This window comes from Oryx dammah, unplaced genomic scaffold (assembly GCF_014754425.2).
Source record: "Oryx dammah isolate SB20612 unplaced genomic scaffold, SCBI_Odam_1.1 HiC_scaffold_5, whole genome shotgun sequence".
NCBI classification, from domain to species: domain Eukaryota; kingdom Metazoa; phylum Chordata; class Mammalia; order Artiodactyla; family Bovidae; genus Oryx; species Oryx dammah.
The window spans coordinates 90,423,862-90,448,932 of record NW_024070189.1 but is presented as its reverse complement, the minus strand read 5'-3'; the positions used below and the strand labels follow the sequence as shown (position 1 = coordinate 90,448,932).

The 25,071-nt window shown below is 58.2% G+C and overlaps 1 protein-coding gene across 3 annotated transcripts in view; it reads right to left on the bottom strand.

Annotated features, from left to right (window-relative positions):
- KDM4B (lysine demethylase 4B) overlaps nucleotides 1-25,071 on the bottom strand; it is a 90,309-nt gene that overhangs the window by 64,054 nt on the left and 1,184 nt on the right. For all 3 annotated transcript variants that reach the window (XR_005721241.1, XM_040242033.1, XM_040242034.1), the window contains exons 2-5: nucleotides 18,081-18,246; nucleotides 14,747-14,922; nucleotides 13,815-13,929; nucleotides 9,407-9,600 (exon numbers count right to left, since the gene is read on the bottom strand). Coding sequence is in view for 2 of the 3 variants with exons in the window: in XM_040242033.1 (XP_040097967.1) it covers nucleotides 9,407-9,600; nucleotides 13,815-13,929; nucleotides 14,747-14,922; nucleotides 18,081-18,221 (626 nt within the window). In the remaining variant the exon portion in view is untranslated. The remainder of the gene's footprint in view (nucleotides 1-9,406; nucleotides 9,601-13,814; nucleotides 13,930-14,746; nucleotides 14,923-18,080; nucleotides 18,247-25,071) is intronic.

Below are 25,071 nucleotides of genomic sequence, written 5' to 3'. Positions count from 1 at the left end.
GCACCTGCCCGGTTTGCAGGATGATGCTTCAAAGGGCAGGGCGGAGCAGTGGTTAGGAATGTGGGCTCACCCCACAGCCTGGGCCCGGCCCCAGCCCCAACTCCCCAGCCACGGTCTCAGCAATCCGGTCCTGTCTGTGAAGGAGCTGCGGGCAAGACAACGTGGCTACTGCTGCTGCTATTTCTTGTCATGTCACGTTGTCCCGTACAGTGACTGACTTCTTCACGAGCAGCAGGTAAAAGGTAATACGCAGTGTGGCCAGGCCCCAAACTGGAAGCAACAACCCGAACGTCCGCCCACAAGGGGACAGACACACAGACGGAGGCGCGGCCACATAACAGGAACCGCTGCAGCCGTGAAGATGGGGGTGTCGCCACGCGCGGCAGGGCACACCCACGCAGACCCAGAGCAGAGACGCAAGAGACAGATCAGCCCACGATTCGGGGTTTCAAACCCCGCCAGCACGCAGCCGTGTCCCCCAGGGACTCAGACACACGTGGAAAACAGCCCAGAGAAGCAGTGACAGGAAGACCACCAGAATCGGGAGGGTGATCTCAGCTCTGCGGGCCGGGGACAGGGAACGAGGCAGTTCATTTTCCAACATCGTCCTTCCTGGGGGCTTACACAGAGGTGACAGGAGAGCCATCTGATAAACTGCATGTAATTATCTTCCCTTGGACAAGTACGCATTCCATATGATTTTCTGTTCTGTGTTAAGTCTCACGATAAAAACATCCACCGAGAAGGGAGCGCACCATGACAGGCACCGTTCTCGGGTGCCCCTGTGCTCGGTCATTCCGACGTCCTTCTCAGTGCTGCTGGAGGGGACTTGGCTGTTACAACCGAGGCCCCAAATCAGCAGATCCTAAAATAGGGAGGTGACCCTGGGTGGGCCTGACCTAATCAGCTGAGCCCTGGAAAGGCGCTGGGCCCACCCTAAGTCAGAGGGTCCCAGTGTGAGAGGACCCCCAGTGCCAAGTGGACCTTCTCCAGAGCCCCAGGTAGGGGCCTGGCCCGCCACCACTCGACTCTGCCTCAGGCCCTGACCTAAGGCCCCAGCAGGCCTGCTCCTGGGTGCCGTGAGATGTCTATCTGTGGGATCAGCTATGGAGCAGTGGGGAACAGAGAGCGCCCAGCCCGAGGCAGGGGGAAGACAGCGATGAGACGTCCAACAGAAGGACGCCTAGTCGGCCACAGCTGTCCAATCTGGGTATCGGACACTAGGCTGTTCTGTTCACTACTCTCTTTTCTTTTCTGAAATTTGAGGCACTGAAGGGAAAAAAAAAATATTCCAAAGGGATACCCTATGGGGACGGGGTGGTGTGACTCTACAGTGGAGGCACCTGAGCAGCACGACCTCAGCCCGGGGACCCAGGTCAACACCAGCAGGGAGGAGTCATGCTGACGGCAGGCACCCCAAGATGAAGGATGAGACAGCCTCACCTGTGTCCTCTCCCCACACCCAGTGTCACCGTGAGAGAACACCAGCTCCCACGGAGGGAAGCACTATGAAATCTCTGACCCCAGTCCTCCTCAAAATCATAAGGGCATCAACAACAAGGAAAGTCTGGGAATCCTTCCCCACTGTTGGTGGGAATGTAAGCTGGTTCAGCCACTGTGAAGAACAGCATAAGGGTTCCCCCAAAAAGCTACAAATGAGTTACCACATGACCCAGCAACCCCACTCCTGGGCATATATACCCAAAGAAAACTATAAATCGAAATGATACATGCGTCCCAGTGATCACTGCAGCACCATTTACAACAGCCAGGACACGCAAACAACCTCACCGTCCATCCACAGATGAACGGATAAAGGAGACGTGGTTTATATATTCAACAGGATATGACTCAGCCAGTAAAGAGAGTGAAATAATGCCATTTGCAGCAACATGGGTGGACCTACAGAGGATCGTACTACATGAAGTAAATCAAACAGAAGGACAAATGCCAAATGATAGCACTCGAACAGAATCTAAAATACGAGAAAATGAAATTATCCATGAAAAATAAACAGACACACAGACAGAGAACAGGCTTACGATTGCCAAGGGGAGAAGGGTCGAGTGGGAGTTTGGGATGAGCAGACGCAAACTATTATAGGATGGACAGACAACAAGGCCCCACTGTAGAGCACACGGAGCTATACTCAAGACCTTACGGTAAGCCACAGTGGAAAGGAACATGAAAAGCGTGTGTGTGTACATATATATATAAACATATAACTAAATCCCTTTGCTGTACATACTTCCATAAAATAAATTTCTAAAAAATAAAAAAGAGCAAGGAAAGTCTGAGGACTATCACAGCCCAGAGGGTCCTGAGGAGACAGAACGTCTGAACGTCACGGGGGTCCTGGGACAGAAGAGGACACCAGGGAGACATGAGGCAAGCTGGATGAAGCAGGACTCCAGTCAACAAGAATATCTCTATAAGGTTCATTAACTGCAACAAATGTTCCAGCCATGTCTGAACTAAGAAGGAGCTGGGTGGTGGGTGCACAGGACTCTGCGCTAGCTTCTCAGTTTTTCTGCAAATCTAAAACAGTTCTAAAAAACAAACTCTTGTAAAAAGAGAGAGGGAGGGAGTAGGCCACCAAGACAGTGGGTAAACAGACAAGCTTGTGGCAAACACAGAAAAAAAAAAAACAAGAAAAACGGTCTCTCAGTGGATTGCAAACCACCTGTGCAGGGCACCCTGCATCACGAGCCCTCCCACCCCTGCTCACCAAGAAGCCAATTGGGCTGGAGTGCTGCCTGGCTGCCCAGGCTCACCACGAGGCATCAGATCATCAGGAACCTCAGCGGATCACCCCCCTCAGCCTCACTGGCTGTGGAGTAGAGCATATGGTAAGATTTTCCTCTGCAGAAGGCTGACCTAACTCTGTCTAGTGTAATGTGAAAACCACTTTGCATCCCCGAGCGAACACCAACTGTGCCTGTACCCCCAGCACTGTGAGATTCCAGGAAGCAGCCTCCGGACTGGATCCCACTGCCAAGCGGGCAGTAGGCGGGCGCAGGCCCCTGGGGGTGCCCTGGAATCCCCCGGGTGCCCAATCCACCCGAGGTACCCGCAGCATGGGTTATCAACTGACCAAACTGTCCAGCTCTGCAGGGGCAGCACCAGGCTTCCACGCGGTCAGTGCAAGCGAGGCTGGCGAGCAGCAGTCCGATAACTAGGCTGATCTGTGATTCAAACCATGCTGAGCCACGCCACACAAAACCCTCTGAGGTTGCCGGCTGTCTCACCCGCCAGCATAAGTAGCGATGCCATCCTACCCTCGCAGCCTGATGACACTCGATGCCCTGGTTTGAGACTGGAAGGTCTCTCCAACTTCAGGAGTTAATTTCCGAATGCCAAGGCCAGCTTTTGGTTTTAGAGTTCTGACACAACCCTGACAAGCAGAAAGGTGGGGTTGGTGGCATCAGGGAAGACAGCGTGGTCCGGACAAGAAGGGGCCTAGGGCTTTACGCGGGGAGGAGAGGTCCCGGAGTGAAGGGGAGTAACACAGCTGTGCTTCCCATAAGCCCCAGGGGCTCAGCCCTCCTGGGCTCCTGTTAAACCGCTTCTCCCAGCCCTGTGCCAGCATCCTGTGCCTTCAGGGGGCCGCTTGAGGTCTCTTTGCTTGGCTCCTTCCAGCATCAGAATTCCCAGTTCTGCCACCGGGACAACAAAGCCAAGGCCCTCACAGCAGGCTCAGCACTGTGGTCCAGCAGCGCCACCTGCAGGCGGAGTGGGAGCTTGCAGCCTGTGGTCAGGGCGGGGTGGGGGAGGAAGGGGGGCGGGGGGAAACGGGAGGGGGGCGGGGGGAAACGGGAGCGGGGTGGGGAGGAGCTGGTCCCCTGGGACAGTAGGCACAGCTGGGCACTGGGCAGCTGCTGGGTTGGGCCTGCAAGGGGGTCCCCAGGGGCCAGCAGGGCGCCCATCAAGGGGGAGGGGAGCAGCCCAGCAGCCCCCGCCCCCGCCCCCAAATAGCAATAGACTTGAGCCTATCACAGCCTTTTCCCCAAGCTGCCGCCAAAGGGCAGGGAACACTAGTTGGCCTCCTCCCTGGGCCCCAAGGCAGGGAGCACACACCTTCAAACGTGCCTGTGCACACACGAGCACACTCATGCCCATGCATGCACACACATGCACACTCTCACACATGCACACCTCCAGAGTACCAAGGGCAGACTCAGCCGATTGCCTGCTTGGCGTTACATTTCCCAGCAGCAAAAGAATGCCTGCCTGATCCCTCTCCTACAGAACTCCCCTGAGCAAAGATGCCAAAGGAAAACTGCAGGTGCCAAGTAGTCAAAAGGAGAAATTCTCACCACGCCTAGAGCAGCGCTCAGGCTCCTTAAAGGTCAGGGAGAGGGCCAGGCTCTCCACTCCCAGGCTCTCCCGCCTGCACCCCCTTCCACCGACTGCCTGTGGCAATCCGCCCGTTACACCCCAGGACTGAGCACCTAAGAGCCTCTCCTCGGTGCCCTGACTAGGGCGAGCCTGATGCCCCAGCAACCACAAGCAGCTGGGGAAGCCGGGGAAAACCAACCGCAGAGTCCAAAGTCACGGCCAGGACAATCCCCACAGGGAACACAGTTGGTCCCGCCGCCCAGTCCCCCCACCCCTACGTGTGGATATACAGCCCTATGTCCAGGCAGCAAGCATAGGCAGGTGTGTCACACACTCATCTGTGGTTTCTGGCAGCGTGTTGCCCAGGGAGCCCGGGCAGACACATGGACCCTGGGACGCTGACCCAGCACCACCTGCACCCAGGCCCCGCCCAACAGGAGGGGTCCCCGAATCACACAGAACTGCAACGCCCGCCTCCCGCCACCCACGACCTCCTGGCCTCACTGCCCAAGGTCCAGGCTGCGGGAAGGCCAGGTCTATTTTAAATCCTGTCTCTAAAGGGATGTGGAGCCTCAGATCTGCAGGTATTCTTAGCCTTGCTGCCTGAGTGTGGCACAGTGCCGGCCTCGCAGAGTAAATTCCACGACTTTATCGACACCAGGCTGTTCGCATCACGCTGACACTCAAGTCACACTGCCAAAGTAACAACAGGCTCAGAAAGGCTCAGGAAGACATGCAACCTCAGTAAGTCAACACTTAAAAAAGAGTGCTGCCACCGTAACACTGAAATAGTTGCAATTAAGCTCCTGCAGACACAAGAGCGTGGTGTGATCAGGGAGACAGATGTGGGCGCGCGATCCACTGGGGAACACTCAGGGCCCAGGGGAAGGGTGGGGAGCAGGGCACCGCCCTCCCAGGATCCTGGGTGGCTCCTGAATCCCCAGCCCAGGGACAAGAGAACACCTCGGCAGCCCCTGCCATCCTGCCCCCAGGGTGATGTCTGTGTCGGCCCAGGAGGGAATGTGGCCTCCACACACCATGAACCTCCATGCCTGTGGTGCTCCCAGCTCTCCTGGTAGTCAGAGCCCTCCCCCTCCCATGTAAGGCTGCTGGGGATGGGGACGCAGGGGGCGCCGAAGGCCCTGACTCCATGGGGTCCATGTCTGGCAGGGAAAGACTGACACCTGCATCACACACAGCCTGCACGTAATCACTGAAGAACGAGCATGGGGTGCCGTGCCAGCATCTGGGGTCCCCACCCTGTCCAGCTGAACTGGCCACACTGGCAGCATGAGGGACCCCACGTGCACTCCCACCCCCTCTGAACCAGAAGCCAAGATTTAGGTCCAGTGCCTTCCAGAATGTTCTTCCTTCAGGGAACCAGCACTGTGGTCAGCACACCCCTCTGGCTGCTTCTTAGCACTCAGGGATCGGGCTGGAGGGGGCAGGTGGCGGGGGTGAAAGCAGGGGCCACCCCAAGCAAACCAGGGGTGCAGCCCGGGGGGGCAAGGTGCTGGGGGCCGTCCCGGGGGACAGGGAGTGTGCAGAGCCAGACACCACCCTGCCCCGTCACCCAGGGCTGCTGGCCCTCATGTCCCCAGCGTCCCCTCTCTCAGGGACCTCCCTCGAACCCAGTCCCACTGCTTTCCAACCGCCCTGGGCCCCAGTGTGCCTGCTCACTCTTCTTGTGGGGGCCCTCCCTGCTCCTCCCCAGCCTCATGTCCCAGAGAACACACAGGGCCCCAGTCTCCAGGGGTCACCCCATCTCCAGGCAGGCCTGTGTCTGAAAGCTCCACCTCCCATTCCGAGCACAGGCCAGGACCTAGCAGTGGCGGCTTGCTTTTTCTTCTTTCTTATTTATAAGGAAGAGGTGGGTTTTCTCCTTAGGACCCCCTGATGAGAGATGCCAACCAAACCCAGGGCAGAGCAGAGCTGAGCAGTCCCACTGCCAGGAGGCAGACTCTCCTGCCATTGTTCCCAGGGGGTCATGGGGGCGACAGATCGCTGCCCCTACCAGGCAAAGAGTCTAGAAAGAACGTGGGAGATTTCCACCACTGCGCCTGGAGCCATGGCCAGGAGGGAAGGATGAGAGTGCCATCTAGTGGTCATTGGGGAGCAGTGTCGGGGCAGGACTGAACAGTTCAGTTGCTCAGTCATGTCTGACTCTGCGACCACATGGACTACACAGCATGCCAGGCCTCCCTGTCCATCGCCGACTCCCAGAGTTCACTCAAACTCACGTCCATCGAGTCGGTGATGCCATCCAACCATCTCATCCTCTGTCATCCCCTTCTCCTCCTGCCTTCAGTCTTTCCCAGAATCAGGGTCTTTTCCAATGAGTCATTTCTTTGCGTTAGGTGGCCAAAGTATTGGAGCTTCAGCTTCAGCATCAGTCCTTTCAATGAATATTTAGGACTGATTTCCTTTAGGATGGACTGGTTGGATTTCTTTGCAGTCCAAGGGACCTTCCAACCCCACAGTTCAAAAGCATTAATTCTTCAGCACTCAGCTTTCTTTACAGTCCAACTCGCACATCCATACATGACTACTGGAAAAAACCATAGTTTTGAGTAGATGGACCTTTGTGGCAAAGTAATGTCTCTGCTTTTTAATAAGCTGTCTAGGTTGGTCATAACTTTTCTTCCAAGGAGCAAGCGTCTTTTAATTTCATTTAATTAAAAGGACTGGACACAGCCACTCAGGAGACCCTGGTGGCTGTTCTTCCTCCACCGACCAGGCCAGGGAGCTAGGCCCAGCAGCACACACACAATATACACACACACAACACACACACACACAGGTACCTGATACACACACACTCACACACATTTACACTACATATATAGATACCTGACAAGTATATACACACATACACTCATATACACACACATATATACACACTCATATACTCATATACACTAACACTCATTTATATACACACAAACACAAATACACAAATACATACAAATGTATTCACATATATACAGACACACACTCACATGCACACATGCAGCCCCAGCCTGGTTATCTGTCTGCACTCTGCCCACCAGGCCCATGGGGAGCGCACTTGCCTGTGGGAAATGGCGCCAGAACCCCCCTCACCCCCCAAATGTGGGCCTGGGCAGAACAAGGGCCCCTCCGATCAGGCAGTCCCAGCCCAGTGTTGCTGTGCAGGGAGCTGTGCTGTCAGGGGGCCTTGGGGGCAGCTCTGGGCAGCACCCAGACCTGGGCAGCACCCAGACCAGGAAGCCCCTCTGCTCTGTGCAGAAGACCACACCACAGGCGCAAGACTCAGGCCACCATCACCAAGCCCACCAACTTCTCTCCAAATCTCTCCCAAAGACAAATACCCCCAGGGCCTAGAGGATTTGATGATCATCCGCTCATGGGAAGCCACAGAAAGGCACACAAGAAGAGGCACAGGTTGAAGACAGGAAGCCTGTGGGAGGGCAACAAGAGCCCAGCAACCCACGATGCTGCACAGCTGCCAGACCAGAGTGCCCGCGGCCAGCAGAAAAACGGCCCCACAGACGGCCGTGGCCCAGTTCTGCGATCTGACGACCTGTCACCTCTCACGGCAGGGGGGATTCTGCAGGAGGCGTTAAGCAGAGGCCCCTGAGATGGGGACGACCCTGCATCCCTAGGCCCCTGAGATGGGGACGACCCTGCATCCCTAGGCCCCTGAGATGGGGACGACCCTGCATCCCTAGGCCCCTGAGATGGGGACGACCCTGCATCCCTAGGGCCCTGAGATGGGGACGACCCTGCATCCCTAGGGCCCCAGTGTCATCATAGCGCCCTTGTAAGAGGGAGGCGGGGATCAGAGGCAGAGAGAGACAGGAGATGCTGAGCTTATGGCTGTGAGGATCCAGGGAGGGGCCGTAAGCCAGGGATGTGGTGCCTCTAGAAGCTAGAAAAGGCAAGAGCTGGTACTCCCTGGAGCCTCTGGAGGGACCAGCCCTGCTCATGCCTGGATTAAGCCCCATGAGGTCCAGGTCAGCCTCCTGGCTCTAGGACTCTCAGAGAATGAATGTGCGGGGAGGTAAAGCCACCAGACCTGTAATCCTTTGTCACAGCAGCCCTGGGAAACCACACGTCCCCAGCTTCCCCTGCCCAACTAAGTGGGAACCATGGCCAGACTGGGGTGGGCGGGGGCTTCGCCCTGTCCACTGCAGAGGCAAGGAGAGGTGGTCACAAGCCAGCGGCCAACAGGGGGGCCTGGCTTCCGGGCCCTCTGCCCAGAAGGCCTGTTCCCCGCCCCTCAGCAAATGGCCCAGGATGTCCCCATGACTTAGGGGTGGAGGGTAACCTTCCTCTCAGAGCTCAGGTCTGTGCTGGGATAAGGCAGGGCACCTGGGCCAGGGCCCGCCTGGGACCCTGCTGCCCCCCAACAAAGGCAAGCACAGCTCTCCAGCTGAGCTCCTGAGTGTCTCCCTCTGCGCCCCAGCTCCTGTCCCCTTCTGAGCTGCAACAACTACTGTGACAACAGAACCAACCTCCTAACAGCTGGGGAGAGGCAGGGAGACAGCAGCCCCAGCTCAGGAGTCTCTGCTGGAGATGCCCGGAGCATTGACAGCCGCTCGCCATCCTACCAGCAGAAACCATGTCAGGGGAGCACTCAGCTCGAGCTACCAGACCACTGCGCTGGACATCCGGCCCAGCCTGTGGGGCCCGACACTCTCAGACTGCCTTTCAGGGGCCTGCATGCCCGCCTCCACACTACAAACAGCAGGTGGAGCCCACCCTTCAGAAATCAGGAGGGGCAATACCAACCCCACTCCAACCTGGAGGCCAAGAGGGAGGTACAGGGAGGCTGAAACCGCGGTTCCACGAGCCCCAAGACAACAGCCTCACATAACCCCATGAGGTACTATCGGAAGCCTGGCCACGGGCACATTCAGTGTGAAGCTCTCCAGGTGAAACCACAAGCTCTGGGGATCTGAAGCTTGCTTCTGGGGGGCATGTGTGGCCTTGTCTAGTGGGGCCTGGGCTGGCAGAGCCCTACCCAGCACCGCAGCCATATCCCCCCAACCTGTAGAGCCCCTCGCATCTCCCTGCCGACCCTCACCAGGACTTGGGCTCCCCGAAGTGCAGGTAGTTGATGCTGTACAGGTCCATGTCCTCCGTGTGCCAGGCGAAGGTGGTCTTCCACATGCCGAAGTACAGGTAGGGGGTGTTAACACCCTCGATGATGGTGCCGCACTCACGCTCCACCATGTCCAGGATGGTCCGCAGGTTCCCGATGTTCCACTGGGCCACGTCCTGCAGGGCGAGCACACGGTCAGCCTGCTGGCCACCCTGGGGACCCAGGTCCCCTGACCCCCGCCCCCAGACGCCAGCAGTGAGACACCTACGTCATTCCCTCTGAGCCCCCCCGCAGCAGCATGACCCCCACACAGGGACCGAGAGGCAGCAACCGGTCCCACACCCGCCCACCTCACAGCCTTGGCCAGGCTGGTGTCTAAAACCCACCCTGGGCCGCGCACAGCCCCCACCCTGGGCCAGATGGTCAGACGCAGCTTCCCCCAATCCTGCACTGAGCTGTGCGTGGTTGTGCGGGAATCGCGGGCAGTGAAGGCCACGCTGCAGAGGCCATGGCCAGTGAGGAATAATTCACATGCCTTGAGCTCACTGACATAGAGGGAGGAAGGACACATCAAACGGGACCTCACAGTCATGAGCCAGACAGGCCTTTCTGCACCTTCCCACCGTGAGGCGGGAACGGTGCTCAGAGCCAGGCAAACGCGGGAGGATCCCCGCCAACCAGGTTCATTTATTCCTAATGCCACAAGCAAACAAGCCCAGTCTTGTCATGAGAGCTCATAAAACACACTTCCATTGACTCCTAGTCCCTGGGGAAGCCTCGAGGAGATGCTGAGATGCTGAGCACATGGCGGTGTTCCTTCCTACCCCAGATCCAACCCTGCCTCATGCCACATCCACGCTCCAGGCCCTCACTTCACAGGGCCTGTGGTAGGTCTCTACAAGGTGAGCTGTGGCTGGAGCCCAGGATGCAGGGGAAGGCCAGGATCAGACCCCCACCGTAAGCATGAGAAGCCTGGCGTCACTTCCAGTAGAAGCTGCCTGAGGTTAGGGGGCACCTCCCCAAAGCCCTGTGCATTCACCCTGCCGTCAGGCCTACACATCCACAATGTGACTCCAAAAAACACCAAATTATACACTTTAAATAGGGCTTTCCAGGTGGCTCAGTGGTAAAGAATCTGCCTGCCAATGTATGAGATGCACGTTTGATCCCTGGGTCAGGAAGAACCCCTGGAGAAGGAAAGAGGAACCCACTCCAGTATTCTTGCCTGGAAAATCCCATGGACAGAGGAGCCTGGCGGCCTATACAGTCCATGGGGTTGCAAAGAGTCGGACACAACTGAGCAACTAAACAGTATCAAACATGTTTTAAATGGGTGGTTTGTATGGTATGTGAATTATATCTTAATAATTTTTATTTGAATCAGTTCTGATGAGATGGATGAAACTGGAGCCGATTATACAGAGTGAAGTGAGCCAGAAAGAAAAACACCAATACAGTATACTAACACATATATATGGAATTTAGGAAGATGGCAATGATGACCCTGTATGCAGGACAGCAAAAAAGACACAGATGTGTATAGCGGACTTTTGGACTCAGAGGGAGAGGGTGTGATGATTTGGGAGAATGGCATTGAAACATGTATAATATCATGTAAGAATCGAAATGCCAGTCTATATCTGATGCAGGATATGACACGCTTGGGGCTGACGCGCGGGGATGACCCAGAGAGATGCTGTGGGGAGGGGGGTGGGAGGGGGGTTCATGTTTGGGAACGCATGTACACCTGTGGTGGATTCATGTCAATCTATGCCAAAACCAATACAGAATTGTAAAGTAAAAATTAAAAATAAATAAATAAATAAAAAAGCAATGACTCAAATACTCAACAAATAAACAAAGAACCCAACTGGCACTAACTTTCCAAAACTCTATGTGGTAAATGACGGGTCGTTTGACCAACAGGCATACAACTCCACACCCACCCTGTACTCAAGACACGAACTTCCGTTCTTCTGCCCCGTCAGGCTGCTGGGGTCAAATTCCCCTGCAAGAAGTCACGATCCATAAACTGAGCAGCAGAGCGGCCAGCTGGGGCCAGGCTGTTGGGGCGGGGCAGGGAGGAGAACACTGACTCCCCCCACACCCACACGGAGGCCCGCCCATGGCCAAATTAGGACAGCAGCTGGCTGGAGGCGCAGAACAGAGGCAGCTGGGGCCGCCAGCCGGCCGGCCTGGATTTTAACACCAGCATGGGACTGGACACAGAGTGGGACGCAGCAAGGTTCCGGCCATGGAGCCGCGACGTCCCCACTCAGAGCTGGGGAAGCTCCTGTAAGGACTAAGCGTCCGAAGGGAAAGGGTGCTAGTTACAGAACAGGGGCTCTGTCCCGCCCAGGGAAATAGCCCTCTTTGTGTTTAGAGACCAGATGCAGCCCCGGGGATGCCCACTGCAGGGCTCTGCCAGAGCTGTCCCCAGGAGGAGGCATGAACACAATGAAACCAGAGAGAGGTGGGGGAGCCCAGCCCTGATTCTGGCCTCTAGGGAGGGCAGCTCAGGGCCTCAGCGGCCTGATGTGGGAAATGGGGGCCTGGAGGTGAAGCCTCTCTCCCTGGGTCTGGAGGCCCTTGAGGTAAGCAGAGAAGCAGGGGGAGCAGTGAATGGACCCCAAGGAGCACCAGGAAGTGCAAGGCGCACGGCCCCACTAGCCCCCCATCAATCTGACACTGGAACCTCTGCACTGGCCCAAGGGAAAGTGGGCTGGTGGTACAAAAACACACCGGTGTAACTGCAAAACTCGACATCAACAAGGTGACCGATCCCGGTGTTCAGAGGTGCGCGGCCAGGAGACGGGGCGAGGTGCTCGGGAGGTGCACAGGGCAGGGACATGCTGGGGGCAGGGGCATGGCGCGGGGGCAGTCACGGGCCCGGGCAGCAGTGCATGCGACAGGGCACCTGTGCCGTGCCCTCCAAGTAGGCACTGCCCTGCTCCCAGGGGCTGCGTGCTCGTCCAGAGGAGGGCTGGGCTTGCGGGTCACCTGACTCTGGGGTCAAGGCCAAGTGGACAAGCTCAGGGTCTGGGATACCCCCAGTGAAGGGCTCCTTGCACTCGCAGTGCCCCACTTTACTGATGGGGAAACCAAGGCCCAGGAAGGAGGAGGCAGGGGTGGAGGGCAAACTCGGTACTGGACCCAGGATGAAGGTGTCTCTCTGGGTTCTAGGGGACGTGGGTGAGCTCACTTGAAGCCTGACCTGCGCCTCCTAGGCAACAAACTAACACCCTTGGCGCCTTGCACCACAAGACAAACCCGCTAGCAGAAGAGGGAAAAGATGCCACAGGTCAGATGGGCTCTGTGAAGCTGAAACATCAGCAGCGACTCAGCTCGGGACCCAAGCAAGGTCACATGTTTCCCATGCTTCTTGGGAAACACGAGCCACTGGTTCTAACATGCTCCTCCCCTGGGCGCCCGGGAGGGTCCTGACCCTTCTCTCAGGAGGGGCTTTATTCCCACCCTTACCTCCCAGCCCGAGACCAGGTGGCGCCCACAGCCGCCCTCAGGGGAGCCCGGCTGAGTGGACAAGAGTGTTCTCAGCAGACACCCTTCAGAGCGACAGAGTGGGGGGCACGCAGGGAGCAGAGGGGGAGTGGAGAGGCCTGGATCCTACCAGTGCGGAACACCTAGGAGAGAGCCAGGCTTCGGAGCCCCGAAAAGAACCCCGTTAGGTCCATCCCAGGGTTATCTGAGGTCCCATAAATATTTATAAACCATCCCCCCAAATATTCGAGGTCCCATAAATATTGACAAACCATCCCCCCAAAACATGGTCCCACTCTGCTGGACACCAGCCCTGCCCGAGGCCTTGGCATCAAGCCTCAGGCAGGGGAGTGGTCTGGTCCACCCCTTGGACAGGCCTCGGGCAGCAAGGCCCAAAGGCAGCACAGGGACGGGCCGGGATGCAGCCAGGGGCAGCTCGGCGGGCTGGGAACTCAGCTCCCAGGTCTCCAGGAAGATGCAGTGGTAGAAACTCGAGCAGAAAAGCGCTCAAACAGGAGCTGACAGAGGCCCTGGGAGGCCAAGCCTGGGAACGCTGGCGGGCTGCCAGGGTTAGACACGACCAAGACGAAGCAGCAACTGGGGCAAGGGACGGAATGCAGCTGCTGTCTTTTTAAAACTGCCCGTGGTCAGGCTGCAGGTCAGCGGCCCAGCATGGCATCCGGGCAGGGCTGCACTCTGACCTGGCAGGAAAGAGTCTACAGACCTCCAGCCTCCTTCTCTCATCCTGAGCTCGGCACCCACCTATAAGTAGAGCCCCAGCAGAAGCCCAGCAGAGCGCCCTGCATCATCCCTGCCCTGACCTTCCGGGGGGAGCCCACTCGCCTCTTCACCCTCACTGTCCACCCAGATGCCGGGCAGCCTCGGTACTTACGTCATCATACAAGGAGCCACTGATGTCAGCCCCATAGATGGGTGACACGAACGTCAGATTCTTCCAGTACTTGCGCTCCAGGTCGTCGAAGTCCTGGTGCCGGGGCGTGCAGTACCTGGGGACAGACCGGGTGTGGGGGCTCAGGGCACCTGCTGGATGACCCAGGGGAGGAGCTCTGCTCAAGCACAGGCCACCCAGGTGTGGGCCCGGCCCCGGAGCACGAGGACGAGGTGTGACGACCGTCAGGGGCGGTGGGTGGACGGGCCGGCAGTCCAGCCTGGAACAGTGCCCAGCGGTCCCGTCTCACCGGCTCTCGGGGCCCAGGACCCCCACATCAGACCACAAGCCGGGGCATGGGAGCTGGAGGAGGGACCTGATCTCTGACGGTTCTTGTCTGCCTACCCCTTGAAGATATAGACGGTACCAATGACGGGCTGGGCACCATGGGGTGGGGGCAGACAACGCCTGCCTCATAGGACGCTTGTTTGAAAGCAAACAAGCCAACACACTGCGAGCAATGCACCAATGGGTTCAGCGAGCCAGGGAGGCTGAGAGCTCCACAGAAAGGGAGAGTGCCCACGGGCTCCTGGAGTGTGTGCCCATGTGGGCCCTGCTGAACCAGGAGCTCGGAGAGACCCTGCCAGGGGGCCTCCCTCTGAGGAAGTGCCGCAGAGCTGAGACATCCCAGGAGGGGCAGGGAGGCACTCCAGGGCCGGGGGACATGGCCAGGCCCTCAAAGGCTAGCCTTCTGCAGTCAGTGTTGAGGGCCACACAGCGTGCACAGCGTGGCCCTGGCTCAGGTGAGGGGCTGGATTTCGCCCCCCAAGAACCTGGGGGCTGAGAGCCTCGGGTGCTGAGGCCCACCCAGGGCACACAGGCAGGCCCTGTGGACACTGTCTGCCCCACCCCCTACACCGCCCCAGCCCGCATACTTCTCGCTGTTGGCCAGGCGCCGGTACTCGCCGACCGTCATGGCCTTCTTCTGGATGTTGTACTGTGTGAAGAGGCCCGACTGGCCCGTCACCACCTGCTGGATGGGCGCTGGGATGACCACATCATCGATGTCGTCGTACGTCTGCCGCGGCTTCCACTCCTTTGGGGGGATGATCTGTAAGACCAGGAGAGCGGTCAGCGGCCCCTCCCTGGGCTCAGCCGCTCGGGACCAGGTGCCAGATGGAGAGAGACCAAGGCACTGGGCACCCCCATCCACATCACCGAGCTCCCGGGAGCCCCAGGGCCAGGCCAACCTGGGCATCACCAGCTTGGGCAGTGGGCAGACTGCGCAGCTGCCTAGGATCTGTGTGATCACACAGTGAGCGGCTGTGGGCAGGGTGGGCTGTGGGTGCTGCCTGGCACAGTATGCACTCGCTGCATCCGGGGGCTCCACTCTCATACCCTCTGGCCACCGCATGCCCAGCTCAGGACTCCCGTGGATGAGGCCCCAGAGCAGAGATGCGGATGCTGCAGTGAACACCCATTCCAGGAGCCCCACTTCCGGGACACCTCCTGGGAAGAGACCACACAGCCCAGGGGACAGGGACATGGGACGAATGGCCAAGCTGGGAGCAGTGGGCAGCGGGGGTGCACGTGGAAGGGACCCTGTGAGACGCAAGGGAGGGGCCAGCCTCTGCTCCTGGGAACCAGCGGAACCCCAGGCCGGCCTGAAGGTGGCGGGCCTGGTGTTCAGAGGAGCCAGGCAGGGATGCACTGAGGACCCCAGCCACCCTTAATCCCGGCCCTAGGACCCCAGGCCATTCCCCCTCCTGACTCCTTACCCCTCGGCCCTTCCCCAGCAGCCTGAGGAAAGGACCCCAGCTGGGCAGTGGCCCAGAGCACAAGAACAGCTGAGGAATGTGGCTGGTCATCCTGAAAGTCCCACACATACCCAGAGTCTCCCACCCTCCAGAGCTCCAGCCCCCCACTCACACAGAGTGCTCACCCCACCCCCACCCAGCTGCCCTGAGCCCGACAGAGCTTTCGTTGGTGTTGGGGGGCAGTCATCAAACGTATCTTTGATGGAAAAAGAAACCCCAACACCACACACACACCCGACCCCAGAAGGGCAGTCATGGCCAGGGTGACTAGAGTGAAGGGGACCTGGCATCTGTGGAGCTCGCTCAGGCCAGCAAGACACCCAGCCAGCTTCTCCAAGGAGGCCGGCAGGCTGAGGGCTGCGTGGGGAAGAAGTGATACGCGGTATGCGGGGGGGTGAGAAGAGGGATGTGGCAGGGTGCCTCCCTGGACCCGTCTGTCCCTGGAGAGGCATCATCACGCCGTCCCTGAAGATGGGGGCAGGGCAGGTGCACGTGCAAGCGTGTGCGTCGGCATGACTCTCCTCATAGCATCTCTCAGTGACAGCGGGGGAGTTCTCCCAGCGGCCACGCCTGCCCCCACCCTGCCCTTCCAGAGAGGCCTGCCTGCCCATGGCAAACACAGCACAGAAAACACCACTTAAGAGTGGAAAGGAACCTTCAAGCAAAGGGCAGAGAGAAAATGTGCCTGAAAACATCTGACGCACAAAAATATCCAGGCTGAGTGGTTTCCCTTTGATTCAAGTAAGCTGGCAAAAAGTGGGTCCAGCGTCTTGAAGAGCTTAGAACAGAGATGCAGAGCCCAGAGGATATAGGCTGGCGAGGTCTGTGCGGAGACTCGGTCACAGCACGAAAGGCTGCACCCTGAGTGGCCCTGGACAGAAAATACTGGAAACTCCCAGAAGTGGGAGCCGGAGGTGACAGCAGAGGACAGAGAGGAGAGGCTGGGGGGAGAGCCAGGTGCTGCCAGCAGAACATTCCATGATGTTAACAAGATTCCTGGCAGAAAGCACGACTGGGATCCAAAAACAGAACTGGCGTCACATCCCAGCAGACGCGGAACGAGGTCAGGGACAGAAGACGTGCCAGATAAAGGGAGGCCTCAGGAGTCCCCCTCCACCCCAGACAGGTGGGGCACCTGGGGGAAAGGGGCCCGACAACTGCCACCAGCCAATCTCTCAGCCCCAAACACAAGCTCTGAACCTACAAGAACCAGGCAGGGGGCTTCCAGAGCCAGGGGACTTGATGAGAATGTTCTGCTGAGTCTGTGTGATGGGGGTTGGGGGGAGGGGGTGTGCCAGGAAGAGAGATCGTGAGGAGGAGGCCCCACAGGCCCACGGCGCTCCTCTCGCTCTCCACGCAGCTGAGACGAAAAGCATGGGTGTGACACGGCCACCAAAGCCAGTGGAGGATGGGGAAGGCCAGCACACCTGCCCCTCACAGCAGACACTGCCTGGGGGACAGACCCCAGGGCCTGCGGCCCAGGACCCCCCACCACCTGCTTCTGTCCAGCCGGCAAGCTGACGTCATGTTCTTTTTTTTTTTTCATTTTTAAATGGTTAGGGGGAAATGACAAGACTTATTTCAGAATGAGTTTCAGAAAATTCTAGAAACCTTCACTTTGATGTCTATACATCAGGTTTTATGGGCACACGGCCAGGCCTGTGGGGATGCGAATCAACCACAGCTGCAGAGCTGAGAGGTGGTGACAGACAGTCTGGCTCAAGAATCTGAAAATATTTCCTATCTGGCCTTTGCAGAAAAGGCTGGGCGACCCCCAGAATCACTAACAGAGGACTGGGTGTGAGACGCAATGACAGGCATATGGGAAGCAACTCAAAGAACCCCAAACAGGCTCCCAGATTAATCTCCCAGATGACGTGCTGGGCAGAACCACATATGCACAGGCTCGTGTGCACACGAAGGAGCTCTGCGAGACCCGTCCGCTGCACGGAAGGGTGCGGGCAGCCACCTCTGGCGCGCGTGCATGCTCACACCGTGTGGGAAAGGCATGGGAAGAGACGCAGGAACTGGTGCCCTGCTGCTCCAGGCAGGCGGGCGGGGTCAGGGGGTGCTCGCTCTCCCTGGACCCCATCACAATGTTTGAACTTGCCCGTGTACATGACAGTCTCCCAAAAAACGTGTTTAAGGAGGAATATTAAGGCAGAAAGCCAGCCCTCTTCAGCATCAACTCCGCGAAGCCCCAGGGAGGTGAGGTAGCTGCAGGTCCCATCGTGACGCGCTGAGTCCCACCCTGTGTCCATGCCCTTGGGGATCCCGGTGCCCAAAACAGTGCTGGGCTTGGGGAAAGAACATACAGGTGTCCTTAATAAATAAGGGGCTCAAGGAGCGGATTAATGGGTGCCTCATGGGCCCCAAGTCCCGGGGCGGTGGGGGGGAGGTGAGTACAGGGCAGCAGCCATGGAAAACGGCTACAGGGCCGGGGGTCACTCACCTTGGCCAGGCCTGCCCGGTGGGCCCCCTGGGACTCGATGTAGGCCACATATTTGTTGAAGTCCTTGAACTCCTCCATGGTTGGGCGGAACGTCATGATCTTACAGCTTGGGTTCTGGGCCCCATGATCCTCAGACCCCATGGCTGCGGCGGAGGGATGGCCACACCTGTGAGGAGACAGAGGACGTCAGCACCACCATCGCCAGCCGGCCCCCTGCCCCGCACGAGGGCCCAAAGCACCCTAACCCAAGGACAGAGGCTGTGCAGCTGAATGGGGCTCAGGGGAGCCAGGGCTGCTTCATCTCCCACACAAAAGACCAAATGACTTCAATTAATTACAAAGAGAGATGGCTCGTCCTAAGAGCCCCTGCGATGCTGGAGGCCTGAGACCCCATTTCAAACAAGGGGCTTGGAAATAAAAATCTTTTCATATCAGGGTCATGTCCAGATTCACTGACATTGATCATGGAGCTGGAATCCAGGGGCAGCGGCATGGGGCAGACTGGAAAAGGGAGTAAGGTCATATGCGTGTGTGTGTTTCCTGAACAGGGAAGCCCTCCTCGGGCAGGGCCACCATGGGCAAGGAGGCAGGCAGGCAAGCAGCGCCTGGGTCCCGCCAGCTGCTGTCAGTGAACCCAGGCCCCAGCGACCCACGCAAGCGACCCACGGGCTGCACAAGGCAGGACCCGAAACCAGGAGAGCAGAGCCCCATCACCCCGGCTACAGCCAAGCCTGGACCACGTGGCACAGAGGGGGAGAGTCAGTGGGGTGGGGGGACCTCCTCCAGGTGACAAGGCTGCAGGCTAGAGAGGCCCCTCCTGTTTTGAGAGTCACAGGGACCAGCAGGGAGGCTGTGGCCCATCCTAGTCAGGGAGACACTTGAGGGATACACAATGGGGAAGGGTCCCTGTTGGCAGATTAAATTCTCCAAACAAGAGAAAACCAGACTCGCTCCAGGATGTGGACAAGGTCGGAACCCCAGTGCACGCACACCCAGAACTCGGAGGGAAACTCAGCAAGCCCTCACTCCCACAAAGTGAGCAGGGGCGGGGGGGTGGGGTGAGAAGGGCAGGACTCCTGCCTGTCTGGAAACTGGCAGGTGGTGTCCTTTCTCCAAGTCACAGCCACCAGCTCTCCAAATACACTCCCCACAGTGGGCACTAGAGGGCAGCACAGGCCTAGGAACAGCCGCCAAGCCAGGCAGCTCCTTGGAACCAGGCCCTGCTCTGGGCCACCCTACGCTACACTTGGGCGCACAGGGCAGGGGCGGGGGCAGCAAGCAAGGCCCCGCTGTGAGGGTCACACTCACGGCTGGCAGAACTGGTACAGGCGCTAGGGGTCCTGGCACACAGAGGGTCACCACTGCATCACCAAGCGGGGAGCCCACCCTTCCTCAGGGACTGCCCCCCACCCCCTCCCCACACTGTTGGTGGGAGATGAGCCCAAGCAGGACACCTGTCTCCCCCCAAGACCAGCCTGTCCTGCGCAGGGTGGGGTGGCCCCAGGGTCCTGCCCACCCAAGCGCCCCCCACTTTCTCATCGAGGGGCGGGAATGCAAGCAGGTAGAGCTTCCTACAGCTGCACCCAGCAAGAGCCCCGGCTTCTCCACCCGCCACCACCGCCATGCAGGTTCAGCTCAGCAGGGAGGCGGGTGTGAGGTTTTTCCTCTTATTTGTGCCCTTTGCAATGAAGCTTTCAGTAAGTAAATATGAAAAAGAAAATTAAAACGGTTTATAATCCCAATACTCCATAACCCGTGGCACGTTTCTTTAAAGGAGGGCAAATGAAAATCAAACACATGCTTACTTAAAAAGATAACAAAAGGAATCTGACTGAAATCCAGCCCTGGGCCAACCTTCTGGGAACACAGGGGGACCGAGGACCCCCCATGAGGGAACTCACAGAATAGTCCAGAAAGACGGACACACTCTTGACCAGACCATGCCCTGGCAAGACAAGCGGGGTTCTAACGACTCAGTCGTGAACAGACAAACAGCACAATTAAACAGTGGGCAAAGGACTTGAACAGACGTTTTTCCAAATAGACACAGATGGCCAATAAGTGCATGAAAAGATGCTCGAGGCGGTCAGCCACCAGGGAAAAGCAAATGGAAACCACAGAGAGATACACCTTGCCCACAGCAGCCAGAGTGAAAAAGCAGGTAATGACAAGGGCAGGCGAGGAGGCGCAGAAACAGGAACCCCGACTCCCAGCTGGCCCGCCGCTGGGGAAAACAGCCCAGCAGTTCCCCGAAAAGTTAAATGTGGCACTGACCGCACAAGTCAGCAATCCTACCACTAAGTACACACCCAAGAAACATCTGTCCACACAAAAACTTATACACAGATGTCCACAGCAGCACGATTCACAGCAGCCAAAAGGTGGAAGCACCTCGAGTGTCCATCAGCAAATGAAGGTACACAAACCAAGCCCCTCCACTCAGCGGCACATCAGGAGTGTCGCTCAGCCACGGAATGAAAGGAAGCCCTGACACCTGCCACAGTGGGACGGAGCAGACCCAGAAGGGCCCCGGAGGCCAAGGTCGGGTTTCTGTAGGGAGCGATGGAAATGTTCCCCAGTCAACTGCGGCGACGGCTGCAGGATTCTGAACACACACGTCAAAATTATATATTTTAAATGGAGGAACTGGCTGGTGGGTGGAGTCAGTCTCAATAAAGCTGCTGCTGCTGCTAAGTCGCGTCAGTTGTGTCCGACTCTGTGCAACCCCACAGACAGCAGCCCACCAGGCTCCGCTGTCCCTGGGATTCTCCAGGCAAGAACACGAGTGGGTTGCCATTTCCCTCTCCAATGCATGAAAGGGAAAAGTGAAAGTGAAGTCGCTCAGTTCCCCCAGGCCCCCTGCACCCCACCGCCTGGGACAGAAGAGCAGGACCACACGGGACGGGCATTTCCCGGCCGTCCTGGGCGGCTCCTCCTCACCAAGACACATCTGACAAGAGAGGGCACTGAGTCAGGTTGACGGGATCCCCCGCTCTCTAGGTCCCAGTGAGTCCAGCCCAGAGGAGCCCTCCTGCACTGGTACCTCCCCCAGTGGCCTTCAAACTTGGGGACTCATGGGCTGGGCCGTGGGGGTACTCTGGCTGCCCCCCATGAAGGTTGCCACCCGACTTGTGCTGCACTGCAGTGACCAGGTAGGGTTCTTTCCCGCTCCTCCCAGGAGCAGAAGGCTCTCTGGATCTGGACCCTGGCCTGGGGCAGGCACCCCCAGGAGCCCGGACAGTGGAGTGTGCTGAGCCTGAGAGCCTCGGGAAGGAGAAGGTGGGTAAGAAACACCCCAAGGGGTGGGCCTCCTACAGCCAGGCACACTCTGTTCATCTGAGACCCAGAATTCAGACAAGAGATGACTGGCAGGGATGCCGCCTCCCCAGGAGACAGTCTCGTCTTTCTAACCCAGTGGGCCCTGGACTAAGGGTTTCTGAGGCTAATGGCAGATGTCGTCCAGGAACTGGACGTTGGGAACCCACAACTCTGGAGTTTGACAAGAATACAGTGTGTGGGAAGGTATGTCCTCTGGAGAAAACGGAACCTCCCAACACAGCTAAACCTTGAGGAGTGCTCTGTCTTTGAAAAGGATTCCGGGGCTCTCCTAGTACAATATGCCCCCACCCCAGAGGTGTCTCTCCCCCAGATCTCTCCCCCGGCCCCTCCCTCTACCTGCTCCACCTGCTGCCACATAAAGCCCAGCCTCCCTGGGACTCCTGGCCAGCCCTGGGCCTGCCCCCATCTCGGCTCAGCTCCTGCCACCAAAGCACAGTTCCCAACAGGGGACGACAACCAGGGGCCCCTGAGCAGGACTGGGCCCAGGAGGAATGGCTGCCCCTCCAACAAGAGTCAAGACGAAACCCATCATGGAGGCAGAGCGTGATACTCCCAGCCCTGTCCCGACCCCCTCTCCAGCCTACCACGTGGGCCTGGCACTCTGTCACGTGTCCCTCAAACCTGCATACAGTTCCCCATTTCATCCTTCTCTGCATGGAGCACCATCTACCACCTGGGTTCCCTGCACACTAGGCGTGCTCCCTGATCACACAGAGCCTGAAGTCCACCCAGGTTCTCTGTGCACCAGGCACTCTCCCTGATCACACAGAGCCTGAAGTCCAGGGGGCACTCAGGGCCACTACCTGCTGCCCTTCCACATCCCCGGCCCACGTCGGAGAAACCCTTGCCCCTTCTGCTCCCTAGCCTGTGCAGCTGGACTGGGGGCTCAGGGTGCCGCCTCCTCGCGGCAGGAGCACTGAGATGGGGGAGCACAGGCGCCAGGGGCCCCTCAGAGGATGTGAGGACACGGCCTCAACCTGAGTCCGCCCCGTGACACTGGACTGCACCTGCTCCAGGGGTGAGACGGACAAGGCGAGCAGAGCCCCGGGGCAGGAAGGTGGGAGGCCACGGCCTGACGGGGCTTGTGTGGGCACAGGGTGGGGGCGGGCCCGAGCGCCAGGCTGGGTCCCTCCTGCCGCTTATCTGAACGACGCCAAGGCTGAGAGCCACAAAGGAAGAGCGGCCCACAGCTCTGTGCACATTCCTGCCAGCCACCAGACAAGCTCCACAAACCTAGGGCTCCAACGGCGCAGAGTGCCCTCCGAGTTGAGGGCCAGGAGTCCTGTGCGGATCTCTCGTGAGCTGTGTGCCTTCTGGGGGGCTCCTGACTCTCCCAGCTACTAGAGGCGCCACCTCCCTGGCTCAGGCCCCTCCCTCCATCCTCACAGCCAGCAGTGCGGCATCTCCCGTCTCTCAGACTCTTTTCTCTGACCTCTGCCTCCATCACCAGTCTCCTTCTCTGAACCCATCTCCTTCTTAGAAGGACTCCTGTGATGCTGTCAGACAGCTCAGATAACCCGGGCTGAGCACCCATCTCCTGAGCTGTAACATCGTCCCAGCCGCTGAGACCCTCTCGCTGTCAGGGAGCATCTTCACAGGTCCCATGATTAGGGCCTGAGCATCTCCCTCAAACACCACGAGAAAAATCCATCACACAGGGCTTCCCTGGCAGGTCAGTGGTTAAGAATCTGCCTCATGATGCGGGCAACACGGGTTGGATCCCTGGTCCCGGAAGATTCCACATGCCTCTGGACAACTAAGCCCCGTGAGACGCAACTGCTGAAGTCCACACGCCCACACTGTGCTCTGCAACGTGAAGCCCATGCTCTGCAGCAAAGAGTACCCCCCACTCGCCACAACTAGAGACAACTAGAGACAACCACACGCTCAGCAACCAGGACCCAGCAGGGCCAAAAATAAATATTTTACAGAGTATCAAAAAAAATCCAGCACAGAAAGAAATAAGTAACAGTCACCACACCCCTGCCACCTGGGACTGCGTCTGTGAGGGGCAGCCTGGAAGGACAAACACCTCTGCCCACTCGCTCAGACAGAAGTTTCTAGAAAACCAGGAAGAGGACCAAACAATACCCAGTGGTCTACAATGCCGCCCCCCACCTCCGCTGTCCTCCCACCATGCAGACACGGACAGCACCCCAGGCACAGAGCCTGGAGTCTCTCTCTGGCCGCAGAGCTGACTCACGGGCACAGCCTGAGGCCCCAGAGAGCCTTGGGAGCTGCTTCCAGCCACTTGTCCCCGCCCCAGGTGACCTTGGCCTGCATCTTCACATTGGTGCCAGTGCTCCTGCAGGCAGGTGCAAGGCTGTCACCTCATCAGACCCCCTGCCACTCGGCTGAGCTGTGGGGAGGAGTCAGGAGGTGTGAGCTGCAAGCTGGGCTGTGTGACACTGCAGGCAGAGGTCCCGCCCTGGAGCTCTATGCCCAGGCTCGGCCCGTCCTCCACATTCCCAGAGCCCCTTGGCTGATCCCAGAGCAAGCATGTACCACCCGGGAACAGCGAGGATCAGGCCCACACACTTGGAGGATGCGGCAGGGCCAGCAGCACTGGCCCACAGAAACCTCAATAAGCCACGTGGGGCAAAGCCCCATGAATGGCGTGGTCACAACCTCGGGCAATAAGGGTGTCCAGGTTGGACATCCAGTCTTTCCACTTAAGTACCTCCCCCCAAACTGCAGGCAGCAGGCGAATCAACAGTCACATGTACCCTAGGGTCAGGGCCTTTGCTCAAAACGACAGGAGCAAACAAGAAACATTTAGCTCACTTCTCCACTGAAAAACCTGGGCTAAGACCACCTCCTGCTGCTGATCTTCAGTATCTGTTTGAACTTTGAAAAAAAAGCTCTCCTTGTCACGACCCTCTCAAGAGGATGTGCCCATCATGAGGCTGCCCACAGAGCCCCTTGGACACCACTCAACCCCACCACTGTGAGAAGGGAGACATCAATGAACAGACACAGCTATGCACCAATAAAACTTTATTTACAAGAACAGACAGTGGGCCAAGGGGTCCTCAGGCCACACCGTGGACTCAGAGGCCTGACAGCTACCCTTTAAGGAGCAAAACCTGCACGCCACCCCAGGGAGAGGGGAACCTGAGCTCCACGGCCCAACTCCTGGGTTCCTAAATCATGGTAGAACACACAAGACCACGTTCTAGTCCATGCAAGGCCCTCATCAGCCATGAGGCCTTGGTAGGAGCCTCCGGATAAGGTAGACACTGAACACAAGCCTTCCTCACCGTGGCTTGGAGCACGGGGCCGCTCATCCCACCCTGAATCCTCCCCACCCATGGGTGCTGACCACAAGACACTCAGGCTGCACCCTCTCCTGTCAAGGCCGCCCTCTGTGAACCCTCTGTCCCTGGTTAATTAGAAAAGTCTGGAACTGAAACTCAGAAGCAGCTGGGCCACAGGATTCTTTTCAAAGGAGTCAAAAAATAATCCTTCATTTTTAGAGACTCTCCCCTCCCCATGACTGGGGTGGGGTGAATATGCCCCTCAGTGAAGCCAGATATGGCATCCCGCCCAGGGACACAACACAGACAGGGCTGCTTGTCCTGAGCAAGCCTGGTGGTGTCCCCTGAAAAGCACGAGGTTTCTCAGGGCTTCCAGAAGCGAGGGGCCAACGTGC